Raw genomic sequence first — 16,188 nt, 5'->3', positions numbered from 1 at the left:
TCTCCTTGCGGGGCTCTACAGGGGTTATCTCTCAGTCCTATCCTTTTTAATGTGAATATCACTCCACTAGCCAAATTTGTTCAATCATTTGGTTTCTCATTAATCGTTACCCTCCTATGAGGATGACACCCACCTTTTGGTCTCCTTAGCCAAGGATAATACTACCCTTGGCCCCAGGCTCTGCAACGGCATGGTAGGTGTGAATAACTTGATGAGGGAGAGCTGTTTAAAAGTAAATTCTGACAAGACGGAAGTCATCTTGTTTGGTCCTCAGTAACCTATTTGGTTCTCATCCTGCTGGCCTCAAGATTTAGGCCCTCTTCCTACCTGGTTAGGCAGACGGGAACCTTCGTTTTCGTATAGATTACAAGTTATGCTACCTGGATCAAGCCAATGCCACCACATCCTCTGTGTTTTTCATGCTCAAATCAATGAAAAAGATACTTTCCTACATCACCAGCCACCTGCAGAAGACTGTTGTCACTGCTTTGGTGTTAGCTAAATTGGACTACTGTAAGAGACTTTATCTTACTGCCCACCAATACACTTGGAATAAACTCCATATACTTCAAAATGCCGCAGTTAGGCTTCTTCAAAGCTCCCCAGATACATCTTGGTGACCAGGGCAATGAAAGACCTTCACTGGTTAACTATCCAACAGAGAATGACCTTTAAAACACTCTGTATCATCTACAAGGCCTTACACAGCCAGGCACCAGAATTCCTGCATGACAAACTCACCTGGAATTCTCCAAGGAGAACGCTTAGGTCTATGAATTCCAAACTGATCCCTGTCCCCAGGTTTAAGCGGACCTCCTGGGGTGGCAGAAGCTTCACAGTAGGTGCAACAAAAGCTTGGAATGTACTGCCTCAGGTTATTAGGAACGCTCCTAACTTACTACAATTACATTGATATTAGTAGTGATGTTATCAAAGATGACATGAGTGCCGTAATTTGTGGGGTAACTAGCCATGCATGGCAAGGGCACAAGTTATAGTTACCTTTCCTAACTATAACATCTCTATACCATTTGGTATTTTCAGTGAATGTCTATGGTTTTTCTAATGTAAAGTAATTTTCATTACTATATGCTAATCCTTCCAACGCAGCGCACGGCCTTCAGCAGTGCACTGCAGCGTTTGGCCACAGGGCCTAGTCTGCAACCAGACCCTGCAGCCAACTACCCTCACAACCCAACCCCATGCTACACATGTCCCTTTGGCTATGCGTAGCAGGTGTTGGACACAGCCTGTCTCTCTGGGGGTGAGAATGGGAGTGAGAGTGTATATCTGGGGCTAAGAGTGGCTGTCAGAGTGTGTGTGTGAGAGTGGGTGCATCACTGTCTTAGTGAGTACGCCAGTGTCTGTGTGGGTCTGTGAGTGGGTGTGTGAGGGTTTCAGTGGGTCTGTGAGTAGGTGTCTGAGTGGGTCTGTGAGTAGGTGCATAAGTGTCCATCTAGGTGAGAGAGTGGGTACATCAGTGTCTTAATGGGTGTGTCAGTGTCTGTATGGGTCTTTGAGTGGGTACGTGAGGGTTTCCAGGGGTCTGTGAGTAGGTTTGTAAGAGTGTGAGTGGGTGCCAGAGGTTGTGAGTGGGACTGTGAGTGCGGGCACAAGGTTCTGAGTGGGTCTATGAGTGGCTGCATAAGGGTCCGAGTGGGTGTGTGAGTGGAAGAAAGAAATTCTAAAAGAGAAATCGAGAGATAGCGGGTGAAACTGAAAAGGAGAAAGATAGAGATTTTTTTAGACTTTGATGAATGATATACTTTGAATGAGATATTTCTGGACAAGTTGAAAATAAAAATGTATTTGTCTATTAAAAAGAGTGAGATCACCTTTTAGTATGAACCTTAAACTTTTAAAGAAATGACCACAAACACACATGACCTACAGTAGAACCCTCAACTTTCAGTGTGAGGGTCTGAGCCCGTAACCATTATGCCACAGGAGACTACTTAGTATGCTTTCACTATTTGAAGTAATTACATGGAAAGACAATTGCAATGATCATTTCTCTCTCTCTTCCATCCAATTATGGAATGGAAGACAGAGTAATAGAATGTGGGGTAGCCTAAAGCCCCTGCAGTCCTAGCCGGCTCTCCACGTCCTGTGGGAGAAGGCATTACTTCCCCAAGCAGGGGTCTGCTTTTAATAGCAGCAACCTGCTTGCAGGAGCAATGTTTTCATTTGCCTTCCCCGCACACATATTTGCGTGCAGTGAAGACAGATGAAAACTCTGCTTTCTGCAAGGGAGAGCTGTTTGACAGCTCTCGCTTGCAGAAAGCAGACTTTGTCCCGCCAAGCATAAGCAAACAGCTATGTCCCGGGGGTGGGCACCCTAGGACATAGCTCGAGCCGACCCTGGGGGGGATGCCGAGGGCCATCTGTGGCTGCTTGAGGGGGCCTGTGCAGGTCAGTGGTGGTCCCTGGGGCTGCTGGGGGGGGGGTCATGTGCCCCCCAGGACTGTACAAATTGAAAACCCCAAGAAGTTGATGGTCCCTGGGGCTGCGGGGTGCATGCACCCCTTGCATTCAATAGGATAACAGCCCAGGGGAGGTGACAGTCCTGAGGCTGCGGGGGGCAGTGATCCCCCACATATTACTTTAAAGCCCTGAGAAAATGGCAGTCCCCTGGGCTGTGGGGAGGCTGCCCGGCTCGCCCAAACTGAAATGGATCATAGCCCAAAGAAGGTCATGGTCCCTGGGGCTGCGGGGGGCATGCACCCCTTGCATTCAATTGGATAACAGACCAGGGGAGATGGCAGTCCTGGGGCTGCGGGGGTCAGTGACCCCCCACATATTACTTTAAAGCCCTGAGGAAATGGGCTGTGGGAAGGCTGCTCAGACCTGCATGAAATTTGATTTAGGCCCTGGAGAGGTAGAGGTCTCCAGGGCAGCGAGGGGCCAGGTTGCCCGGGGAAGTGGCAGTCCCTGGTGAAGCGGGGGGCAGCTGGCCCCCACCCCGCATTAAAGTGAAAATGTCCCCAGGCTTTGGCCCATCCGGGGGCTTCAGAATTAGCAAGCTTGTTTTTTTTTTATTTTCACCGGATATCTGGATCCGACAGAAATTGCAGCAAAAATGTTTAAAAAATGCTTCTTAGCTCTGAGGTAGTCCCCAGTACCAGAGGCAAGGGGTCAGGGTGACTCTACCCTAGCCCCTTTTATTTTTTTTACACTTTTTCCTGGGACTCAGCTGAAACAAAGTCCCAGCATGGCTGTCAACACTTCGTTGTTGAAGTGTTGACAGCCAATCAGATCTCAGCACAAGATCGGGAAGGTTTGTGAGAGCCTTTGCATCCCTATATACACAAATTGGATTTTCTTTAATTTCTCTAAAACTACTGAATGGATTTACACCAAATAACAAAAAGGCCTCTTTCTGGACCAAGATCTACCTTTCTGCCAAATTTGGTGTAATTCCGCCCTGTGGTTTGTGGGCTAGCACTGTTCAAAATCCCTATGGAAAAAATGAATGGGGTAAATGTGTTTTTGGAGCCCCCTTTTTCTTAGTCCCCGCTTGATGGATCACCCCCAAATTTATCCAGATAGCAGCTGAAGGGACCACAATAATATATGGGAAAATGTAGTTAAGATTCATCAAACGGCGCCAAAGTTAATAGCAAAATAGCAAAACAAAAAATGCTTTTTTTATAGAAACTACCTATAAATACCTAGCGGCGACCACCACTAGGTAGTATATATATATATATATGTGTGAGTGTGTGTGTGTGTGTGTATATAGTTAGACTTTTCATCCTTGGCGTGGTCTCCCTTAACTTTTTGCCTCTGTTCCCCAGGTTGTTGATGTGTGCTGGACTCTGTAAATCAAATGCTACCAGTGGGCCTGCAGCACTGGTTATGCCACCCACATAATCATGTAATCATGTCTCAGACCTGCCACTGCAGTGTCTTTGTGTGCAGTTTTAACTGTAAATTCGCCTTTGCAAGTGTACCCACTTGCCAGGCCTAAACCTTCCCCTTTCTTACATGTCAGACACCCCTAAGGTAGGCCCTAGGTAGCCCCAAGGGCAGGGTGCCGTGTATGGTTAAGGTAGGACATGTAGTAATGTGGTGTATATGTCCTGACAGTGAAATATTGCTAAATTCGTTTTTCACTGTTGCAAGGCCTGTACCTCTCATAGGTTAACATGGGGGCTACCTTTAAATCTGATTAAAGTGTAAATTCCCTTTGGGAGCGGATGGACATGTGGAGTTTGGGTTCTCTGAGCTCACAATTTAAAAATACATCTTTTAGTAAAGTTGATTTTAAGATTGTGTGTTTGAAAATGCCACTTTTAGAAAGTTGGCATTTTCTTGCTTATACCATTTCTGTTACTCTGTCTGTTTGTGGATTCCCTCTCTGGGTCAGTTTGACAGTTGGGCTGGTTGCACCTCACACTAGACAGTGACACAAAGGGAGCTGGGGTGTATCCTGCATATCCTGATGAGCCATCTGTGCTAGGAGGGAGGGGAGGAGTGATCACTCACACCTGAAAGGGCTGTGCCTGCCCTCACACAATGCAGTCTCCAAACCCCTGGTGAGTGTCTGGGGCCTGGCCTGGGCAAGGCAGGATTTCACATTCAAAAGAGACTTTACTTTGAAGTAGGCCTACTTCAAAGGAGAAATTGGGTACAAGAAGGGCACCCAAAACCACAGACTTTAAAAGCACTTCTGGAAACAAGAGTAACCTCTGCCTGGAGAAGAGCTGAGGAAGAAGAGCTGCCCTGTCTGTGACTGTGCTCTGTGGAGCTATCCTGCAGTTGCTGCTTCTGCCAGAGTAAGAGGGCAAAGACTGGAATTTGTGTGTCTTTCATCTTGAGAAGAACTCTCAAAGGGCTTGATGTAGAGCTTGCCTCCTGTTGTTTGAAGTCTCAGAGACAGCAAAGACTTCTCTATTCTAGCACCTGGAGTCTCTAGAAAGACTCCTACTCTGCCCTGTGGTGCCCATCCAGTTCCAGGGGCCCTGAATGGAGAAGCTGGCAGCCTAAAGAAAAGGAAATCCACGCACAGAGCGCCGTATGGAGAAAAGATCGATGCAACTCCGATCTGTGGCTGAAAATTGACGTTCACCAGAAATGCAACCGAAGAATTGACGCACGGAGCAGAAGAAACGACGCACAGCATCGCTGACGGAGGCTGGGAGATTGTAACCCACCCTGCGTGGTTTTCAGATGATCGTGCAGCTGGATTTCCGATGCAAGTACCAGTGGGCAAGTAAAAACAACACAAAGTCTGCCGGGACCGGATCAACGCATTGCTCTCCTGCGGAGAGAAGAAACGACGCACCCTGACCCAACCAAAGGAGAACCGAAGCAAGGTCCCACTCGTGAGTGGAATCGATGCATCGCAAACCCTTTTTGACGCACACTCTCTCGTGCAGGGTTATTTTTGACTCACCCAAGGTATTTTTTCATGCTAACAATGTTAGTGTGTGTTTAAACCTACTTAAAGACTCTTTTTGCATTTTGTATTGATAACTTGACTTGTGTATTGTGGATTTTGGTCTTGTTTTGTTTAGATAAATATTTCCTATTTTTCTAAACCTGTGTTGTGTCATTTTGTAGTGTTTTCATTAAGTTACTGTGTGTGTTGGTTCAAATACTTTACACCTAGCACTCTGAAGTTAAGCCTGCTGCTCTCCGAAGCTACCAAGGGGGTAAGCAGGAGTTAGCTGAGGGTGATTCTCTTTTACCCTGACTAGAGTGAGGGTCCTTGCTTGAACAGGAGGTAACCTGACTGTCAACCAAAGACCCAATTTCTAACAGTCATATATGTATATATACATATATATATATATATATATATATATATATATATATACATATATATATATATATATATACAACATATTCGCAATCTACGCTTACATAACCTAATATAAATGTGTGGGTATTTTTGCATAATTTTACTTTTGCTTATGACATCACTCATGACATGTTCTATGACATCATTTATGTCATTAGTGATGGCGTCTCAAATGACATAATTGATGACATCACGGATTACATCATTGTTGACATCATCAAACCTAAAGCACCCCAACCCACCCCTTAAACCTAAACCCTTACCCCATCACCCCCTAAACCCTAATCACCCCAAGCCCTCCACCCCACCCCTAAAAACTAAAAATACCCCCAGTCCCCACCCAGCCCCTAAAACCTAAAGCACAACAACCCCCCCAAAACCTGAACCCTGAGCACCCCACCCCGAAAAAAAACAGCCCCAGTCCCACCCCAACTTACCTCCTCCTTCACCGTATCGACTCCCTTCTTCTGTGCCTTAACCACGCACGTACGAAGTTCACCCATGCGTTGTTAAGGCACGACAAGCAGGAAGTCGTGGAAAATGAAACCATTGTTTTGCTTTTGTTTTCCACAACTTTGTGGTTTACGAGTCGTTGTTCCGGGTATTTCCCGTGACTCACCCACAATAAACTTATGAAAAATTGACTTCGCATGTTTTATCGGCAGTGTCTTCCTTTTCTCATAAGGCCACTGGGGCGCAGCAAAAGTAAGCGACACTTGACTGGTTACACGTAAACGTGGGCACACGCGCGCAAACACGTGTGAGGGCTGTGCCTGGGAGACTTCTGTAATGTGCAGCCTAGCAACTGTGTACAGGTAGCCTGGCACATAGGGAGCTCTACAGGATTGGGTATTGACCTGGGGTAGGCCTTATAATGTGGGTGTGTATATTTAGGAAAAGTCAGTGTGGGTTACTCTTTTGTCTGCACTCCATTACACACTTAATGGGAAGGCTGCCTTAGATTGCAGCTCCACTTCCCCTTGATCTACAGACACCAGAGTTATACTGATTTTCAGTGTAATCTGTGTCAAAAGATCAATTCTGCAAAGTGCAAAGACATATCTGTACAGCTTATGAGTCATCCAGGAATGTTATACTTCTCTGGCTCAGCTCAGGATCAGCACCTAGGCATTCTGTTACCATGCTGGGCTAGGTTAATGACCTTTCTTTCCAGGGGCAAGAACAAAGGCCTCCCAAACAAAGGGAGCAATTCACAGTGATTAACTCAGCTCCTGAGGAGGAAAGGGATGGAGAGGAATGTTCTGCATCAATCAGCCAGCTGTCACACTGCCAGGAAGTGGGCCTACCTAAGCCAATCACTGAAAGGTGGGGCATTCCCCAGGACCAGGAAAGCTAGTCCCCTTATAACCTTAGAGGACAATTTGGAGGAGAAACTGGGCTTCTTCACCAAAGAGTAGAGAGGTCCAGAGGAAAGCAAAGAGGAATGCTGGTGAAGGGAGCAAATGAAACCAGCTCTTTGCAACGTTTATCACCTTTGAGGTCAGCAGGCATAAACAACGTGCTCCAGCTGGCTAAGGCTGACCACCAGGTGTAAATCAAGACCAAAAGCCAGTAAAACAGTCCAACTGTCCTCGTGATATTGGCACAAGAAGGATTTTGGCCTTTGACCCCCCCCATTACACATTTAGAAAGACTGGAAAAGATCCTGTGTCAAGTTTCACAAAAAGAAAAGGCATGCCGGGAGAGGGTACATTTGGGCTCCACTTCCCAATGCTCCCAAGGGCTTGGGGACCCTAATCACCAGGCCAGTTTCATCTTTGTGGGACCTGGGACTCCATCCCTGGGCCTGCAATACCTGCGATGAAGAAATTGGCATCAAACTTTGCCCGCATGAATGAAGGAAGGGGCCCAGGACCCCATTCCTGGGCCCTATAGTGAAGAGCAAGACAAGGGGATGATTTTGCCCCACCAAAGTTGTGAGGGGCCCAAGACCCCATCCCTGGGCCCCGAAGAGGAAGATACTGCAAGGGGTGTGCCGTTGTGCTTCCCTGTCAAATCAGAAAGGGGCCTAGAACACCATCCCATGGCCCCATTGAGGAGAAGAGAGAGGTGGAGTGGCACCACATTCCCACCTTTGGCCAAGCCCACCTTGCTCCCCATGTCTGTGACAGGTGTAGTGGGAGACCAGCCATGAATTGTGTGGCTCTGCCTGTAGGAGTGGGTAGGGCAGAAGAGGAATGTTGGTTCCGGCGGCAGCAGGCTTAAGTGCTGCCCGCTCTGGGAGCCGGCAGGGACAAACTGGGTTGGGATTCCTCGACTGTCCCCAACATTGGACCATGCAGGTTGCGGAGTGGGACTTGGCTCCCCAAAGCAAAAAATGCAGCACAAGGCCACCCAACCGAACACAAAGATCAACTGCAGCAGCTCTCCCTGAAGCAGGAGGGGAGACGTTCATAAAAAATGAACATACTCACCGAGGAGAGCCTCATAATGCCCTGTGAGGCTTTTCTTTATGTACCATTTTTGGCCTGTGGTGGCCCCAGAAGAAAAGGCATACTACCAATAATCTTCAGAAGTGTGGGGGAGCAACAGGAGCAGTGTAGCCTCCCCCCAAAATGATTTCAGATGTCCCCACCCTAAGTTAAGTGGGACTCCAAAAGGATAACCTCCCAGGTTATACCAAGCATTTTCAAGAACTCTAGGCAGGAGCATGTGCTCTTCAGCTAGGAGTGCAGAGCCCCCTATGGGCAAGGTGTATGGCTGCAGTCTCTGTGGCCTGAGTGTGTTCACCATGAGTTTTCATGCTGTGCAATGCCCTCTAGGTCCAGAAGTCCATATTTACTTGTGGTGTGTTCAGAAATGTGATGCCCTCTAGGGGCTATGTTTTAATTGTGGTTTTCATGTCAAAAGTTATTATGAATGCAAAAATCATTCAAACATTCATATACAGATTCCTTGTTGATGTTTTGTTGAACAAGTGATGTTGACAGCCACTAGTGATCAAAGTTTGCATGCTTTATTGCCAGTATTAAGTGAAGTCATTTCATAAGGTCACCAGTGCACACCAAAGAGATTAAAGAATGTTCATGTATGAAATCAGGTAGCTCAATTACACTCTTAGACACATCCTGTGATTTTAGGATGTATTCCTTCCAAAGCATGTTACATCCAAGAAAGCAGCGTATGTTACATCCAAGCAAGCAGCCAACACGTGTTTCGTCTTCTATTCTTTCTCAAGGCTGCAAAGAACAATATGTATATAAAACAAAGGTGACATTTATTTACAATAACAGGGATGTATTACTATATTTAAATTCATGATGCCATGCTTAAAAAAAATGGTTGTGTTGGATTTGTACAGACAAAAGATGCATAGTATCCACATTGAGCCAAGATTGTTAAATTGAAAGTCCCAAATCCGTCTAGGTTAAATGAAAGCTCCAAATTAAAAAGAAAAGATGGGTTGTAAACAAGAAAAGTAAAAAAGAATGATGGTAAAGACCAATCTCCACTGCAAACCAAGTAGTGATATGTCAATTTGGGTAGAAATAGAAGCATGCTTAGAAAACACAATTTAGGTGGTAGTAGAAATTACACAAGTTTTAAGCAATAGTGTAATTCAAAGATATGGATAGTGTCTAAGAAATATATAATCAAATTAGAATGAAGAGAACGACATATCATATGATGATTTGAGTAATTAATTATGTCATTTGAGATGTCATCAGTGAAGTCATAAATGATGGCATAGACTATGCCATGAGTGATACAGTATGTGAGATCATAACGTGGCGGGGTGCAAATCATATTTAGCTGTGCTAACAATAACTGGGGAATTTCAATGTTTTTTTAGTTCAAAACGTTAATGTTGTTACTGACAAATTCACCTAACTATAAAGGGATTTTGACCTTTGGTTTTTTTCTATATCTATATATCTACCTATATATCTATATCTATATATATATCTATATATATATCTATACAGGGAGTGCAGAATTATTAGGCAAATTAGTATTTTGACCACATCATCCTCTTTATGCATGTTGTCTTACTCCAAGCTGTATAGGCTTGAAAGCCTACTACCAATTAAGCATATTAGGTGATGTGCATCTCTGTAATGAGAAGGGGTGTGGTCTAATGACATCAACACCCTATATCAGGTGTGCATAATTATTAGGCAACTTCCTTTCCTTTGGCAAAATGGGTCAAAAGAAGGACTTGACAGGCTCAGAAAAGTCAAAAATAGTGAGATATCTTGCAGAGGGATGCAGCACTCTTAAAATTGCAAAGCTTCTGAAGCGTGATCATCGAACAATCAAGCGTTTCATTCAAAATAGTCAACAGGGTCGCAAGAAGCGTGTGGAAAAACCAAGGTGCAAAATAACTGCCCATGAACTGAGAAAAGTCAAGCGTGCAGCTGCCACGATGCCACTTGCCACCAGTTTGGCCATATTTCAGAGCTGCAACATCACTGGAGTGCCCAAAAGCACAAGGTGTGCAATACTCAGAGACATGGCCAAGGTAAGAAAGGCTGAAAGTCGACCACCACTGAACAAGACACACAAGCTGAAACGTCAAGACTGGGCCAATAAATATCTCAAGACTGATTTTTCAAAGGTTTTATGGACTGATGAAATGAGAGTGAGTCTTGATGGGCCAGATGGATGGGCCCGTGGCTGGATTGGTAAAGGGCAGAGAGCTCCAGTCCGACTCAGACGCCAGCAAGGTGGAGGTGGAGTACTGGTTTGGGCTGGTATCATCAAAGATGAGCTTGTGGGGCCTTTTCGGGTTGAGGATGGAGTCAAGCTCAACTCCCAGTCCTACTGCCAGTTCCTGGAAGACACCTTCTTCAAGCAGTGGTACAGGAAGAAGTCTGCATCCTTCAAGAAAAACATGATTTTCATGCAGGACAATGCTCCATCACACGCGTCCAAGTACTCCACAGCGTGGCTGGCAAGAAAGGGTATAAAAGAAGGAAATCGAATGACATGGCCTCCTTGTTCACCTGATCTGAACCCCATTGAGAACCTGTGGTCCATCATCAAATGTGAGATTTACAAGGAGGGAAAACAGTACACCTCTCTGAACAGTGTCTGGGAGGCTGTGGTTGCTGCTGCACGCAATGTTGATGGTGAACAGATCAAAACACTGACAGAATCCATGGATGGCAGGCTTTTGAGTGTCCTTGCAAAGAAAGGTGGCTATATTGGTCACTGATTTCTTTTTGTTTTGTTTTTGAATGTCGGAAATGTATATTTGTGAATGTTGAGATGTTATATTGGTTTCACTGGTAATAATAAATAATTGAAATGGGTATATATTTTTTTTTTTGTTAAGTTGCCTAATAATTATGCACAGTAATAGTCACCTGCACACACAGATATCCCCCTAACATAGCTAAAACTAAAAACAAACTAAAAACTACTTCCAAAAATATTCAGCTTTGATATTAATGAGTTTTTTGGGTTCATTGAGAACATGGTTGTTGTTCAATAATAAAATTAATCCTCAAAAATACAACTTGCCTAATAATTCTGCACTCCCTGTATATATATATATATATATATATATATATATATATATATGCACCAATACATGTCCCTGAATGTGCCAAAAAAGATATAGTTTCTGTGGGCACACAAACATTCCAGAGGGGTACATGTGTTTAAATAACCTAACACCAGTTTCAATGAAAAAAAACCTCTGACACAAACAACCTGCCTGTGAAAGGGGAAAATGTTAAAGTAATGAGAGAGTTAAGAGAGTGTATTCTAGTGCAGCCACCCAAGCACTGCACTGTGTTAAAAAGTACCTGAAAATCGCAGGAAAGTTGTGACTCACTGGACATATCTTCACTGTCATTACTTAAAAGATATGAAAAAGAAAGGGAAAAAGGCAGATGCTCAAGTGCAGGACCAGAGAGACAGATTCACAATAAAATGTGTTAGCAACAATCAATTGATACAAATCTAAGAATAAAGCAAATTATGCTTTGTTCAAAAGAGCTCCCTTCATTAATCTGAACAAATAAATGTTCTGATTGTCTACATTTTAAATGATTGTCGCAAAATGCTAACATTCAATTGGAAACAACAAAGGGGAAAAGATTTAAGAATGTACAAATTTCATCATCATTTCATCATCATAACGGATTTTACTTATTACATTATTAAGTTAACTAAAAAAACTTAGAGGCTACTTACCACAGTTACAGCATCATTTAGCAATGATTCCCCAAATACCAGGATGTAGAGTTGTTCGTTCACGTGGATATTTTCAAAGACCGCGAGGACCGCCACAGGATCCACTGCAGATATCAAACTTCCAAAGAGGAGACTCTGCAGAAGTGTGATGTCAGTTAAACCAAATGCCTCAACTTGGCAAATTGCAAAGAGTGAAATCCCAATGCCAATGGAGTTAAAGAGAGTCCCCACAACAGCATACCAGAATATGGTGCCAATGTTATCGAAGAACGGACGGGTGGGCATAAAGTATCCTGCATCGAGTACTATGGGCGGTAGAAGGTACAAGAAGAAAACATCTGTCTTCATGGCAGGTGGTGACTTTTCATTAACTCCAAACATAATTCCTCCAAGCAGCAGCCCAACCAGAATTAAAAGACAACTTTCTGGGACTATGTGCGGCAACTTGTGATAGAGATGAAAACCTGGAGAGGAAACATGGGGCAGGTTAGATGACTATGACTGCATGTTGTGTTTAGCATACTCTTTAAGGAAGCAGACAAAAACATTTGAGGCATCATTCAAGATATGCTTTAAAAAAACAACCCAAACATGACATATTCTTCACCTCTTGACAATAGCATCCTTCATTGGCAATGTCAAGCAGAATGTATCGAATTGTGGTAGTGCACACAGTTGATTGCCTGCATTGTAAGTTTAGGGCGAGTGAGAACCTGGGACATGGAGAAGATGCAAGCAAGTTGGCCACTTTGCCTGTGTTGTATGAGAATAACTCCACAAGCTATTGGGCTTTAACAACAGTTAATTAGGTGTTGCCTCTCTAACGCTGTGGCCTAATGTCTACAATGTCAAACCTTGGTTGTTTTAGCGGCTCAGACACTTGTCTTAAAAATCATCTGATTCTGGGGAAATCACATTATTTCTCTGTGTCAGAAATTATAAATATGTATGAAAGGTGGTGTTAATAGCCAATTTTAAGTTAAAAATACATAATTGAAGTACACAATATAGTATTGTCATTTTAGCCCCCCAGTTAAAGTACAGAGTTCTGTTGCTACTCAGCTAGGTTTGCACTATATATACCAGTGCATATATTATGTGTCCTCACTTTCAGTTCAAATCTATCATTGTGGAACTTGTGATTAACCACTAGTTTCCAATATAATGGTAGGAGCATGTTACAATTAAGCAATAACTAATAAAACCCTTCATGCAGCTACAATGCTAAATGTTTATACAAGGCAACATCATTGGCATTTTCTTGGCAGTTCAGTGTTGTGAGACGACTGAATGTGGCCAGTAGAAGAACATCAGTGACACATTATGAGGGGTAGTATTTATATAAAACAAGTATTCTGTTGGAGATTTCTAATTGAGTTTTGCAGTGATTCTCCTCATATACATTCAATTAAACATATGTACATACATCCTAACCAAAATTGTTTAAGAAATTGTATCTATTTCTTGAAAATAAAAATATAACACATGACAATTACATTTTTTTGCACAAAAGGTGTTGCAAGCTGTGAGAAAGAATGGTGATGCAGGGCAGTGCTCGTGGAGGTGAAAGACGATCTAGAGTATAAAAAAACACATTAAAAATTGGTCTTTTTGGACAGTATTATAGTCTGAAAAGCACACAAACAAATCAGAATGTTGTCAGGCAAATCAATTTTTTTCTAAACAGTGGGACACAGAATAGGCAACAAATCATGTTTGGGTCTATGTTTCGAATCGTTTGCAATACTTTCACTGGCCTGATCAGGATAGGGGGAACAAGATACACCCTGCATATGAAGGAGACAGAATATGACATATTGTCAGGCTTGTGTACATATAATGTAATTTGGAGACAACCTACAGTTGTTGTACCTGCGGTACAAGGAACTATGATTATGCAGTTGAGATTCTGAAACAATTGGTTGCAGCAGAGTATTATAAACACAACCCAAGATCCCATTAATGAAATAGCACAACATTGCATTTGAGGGGCAGGGCATATAGGATTTGTTTTTTAGTGACAAAGAATATGAGTACCTAAATAACAAATATCCTCAGATGTCTACCATGTCCACATTGCCTTAGGTACACAAGCACCAGTCAAATCCACCAGTCAGGCCTATAGTTTCAGGCTGTGGTTAAATTTTAGAACCATTCTGCAAATATGTAGACCATTTCTTCAAATTGTTTGCTTTCAAAACTCATGCATATATCAGAGACACAGTAGACATAATCAGAATGATTGAGGATCGCCCAATTTTTCACAAAGAGAAAATCCAGTGCTTGTCCCACCTGATTTCATATTGTCATTACTGGAGGTAACAAAAAACGCCTGTGTCTTTCAAAACACCCATTATTATCAAACTAAGGGTGTGGCGATGGGGGTTGCATTCGCCCCAAATACGGTTAATCTCTTCATGTACTTTTATGAGCATTAGCATATTTTCTATGCTACCAATCCTTTCCTAGGTAACATAAACCTTGCTAATGAAAGATCACCAGATATTCAGTTTAAAATGATACAGAATAAAGAGGAAAAAAAAATTCTGGACATTACTATAAAGAATCATTCCACCAGTAGAATTGGTGGATTTTTGGTCACTCTGCATTACGCCTTAATGCAGAGGTCTAAATTCAGCCAATCATCCTGTGTTAGAAAGTTTCTCCCGTGAGCATTCAGAAAATGCAACCTGTTTAGCTCAAGTGAGATTTGGTGTCCCCAAGATGGATTTTCTAATGTGGGCGGTTGCAGTTTGAGGGCTGCAGTTCGAGTAGATTTTCTGTCACTAAAGTAAAGTTTCTACTTGAGTGGCAGCAATATCAAATCAAATGGCTGCATGCTATTGTGCAACACATGGTGCAGTTTACGCTGAATTTCATTGTGGCCTGTGCAACTGGCACTAAAATGCAACACAAGCTGCATATTTTCCACCAGATGGTGGAACTACTACACAGAATCTTGTAGAGTTTTTATGTAACTTCACATAATTCCAGGGCTTGAAACTCCATGAGTTCTGTTCACCCCACCAGACACAACTGTTTCCAGAAACCCCATTGAACTAAGCACATTACAGAGGTACCCTAGTTATGAGCCCAAGGGAGAACCTCCCCTCTGACAATTTTTAAGGATTCAACAGAACTGTGCTAAAAAAGAGAATTATTTCTCTGAATTAGATATCCTTATTGAAACATATATGGAAAGTGGGTACACTAAGGAATTGCTAAAATGTTCAGACAAAGCCTGTTTTTGCCCTAGTCACTCAATATTTACACCCCAAAAAACACTCAAAAAGACGTCTAGTTTGCACTGCTAGCAGAGCCATTAAACCCGTCCAGGAAGGGGACGGCTGAGAGCCATCCTCTGCCGTGGTGCTCATGTGTGTCCACTGCACACAAGCAGGAAATCCATCTGGTGTGGGTACCAGAGGAATTCACTTCTCAAAGAAACACCCTCTGGAGGTGGGGAAAATGTTGCCCATCTCCCAAAGCTGTTTCTTTGTTTTCATTGAAATGACAGTCATCTCAGACGTCGTGCTGACATCATTTCAATGAAAAGGAAAGTGAAATGAGTGATCACCCCATTTCACTTTTACTGCCTTGGTGCTCAGGGGGCAATCTCAACCACCCATGGACCTAGGCAGGCAGGAGAAGTATAGTTGGACAGGGGAGAATATTCACTTTCTAATGGCACCCCTCCTTAATGGATCGCTGCTTAGGGATCACACACAGGAGGGTGGTCTCTAAGCAGGGATCCACCCACTAGACACCAGGGAGTGTGAGCGGCCCCTTTGGCAGAGGCTTTTGCTCCCCTATTAGTTTTTTGGGACAAGTCAGTCTTTCTGCCCCGTGAGGCAGATAGGGGGATTAACCACTGATCTGGCCCCACCCGAAGGGCAGAAAGTGCACTAGGTGCCAGGGACTGGGTGTATAGAGGTGTGGGGCTGCTCAAAATGGGCATACCAATGACCCCTACCCATTCCTAAATATGTAAACAGTCTCTCTGCCCCCCAGGGGTGCAGAAAGCCCATTAGGCACCAGGAATTACTTTTTTTTCAAACTTTGGGGTAAGGGCTGTCCACAATGCCTACAACCATCCCAAATATGTAAACAGTCCTTATGCCCTCCCTGGGAGGAAGATGGGAAAATAGCCCTTGATCTGGCCCCCAGGGGGCCAGAAAGCCAACTATTATTTTTAATTATTATTATTTTCTTTTTCA

The 16,188-nt window shown here is 43.5% G+C and overlaps 1 protein-coding gene across 1 annotated transcript in view; it reads right to left on the bottom strand.

The window, feature by feature from the left end:
- LOC138250056 (sodium/hydrogen exchanger 2-like) overlaps positions 1 to 16,188 on the bottom strand; it is a 720,639-nt gene that overhangs the window by 672,703 nt on the left and 31,748 nt on the right. The window contains exon 2 of the mRNA XM_069204438.1: positions 11,972 to 12,435. Coding sequence (XP_069060539.1) covers positions 11,972 to 12,435 — 464 coding nt within the window. The remainder of the gene's footprint in view (positions 1 to 11,971; positions 12,436 to 16,188) is intronic.

This window comes from Pleurodeles waltl, chromosome 8 (genome assembly GCF_031143425.1).
Source record: "Pleurodeles waltl isolate 20211129_DDA chromosome 8, aPleWal1.hap1.20221129, whole genome shotgun sequence".
Lineage (NCBI taxonomy): Eukaryota > Metazoa > Chordata > Amphibia > Caudata > Salamandridae > Pleurodeles > Pleurodeles waltl.
This window is presented reverse-complemented; position numbering and strand designations above follow the sequence as displayed.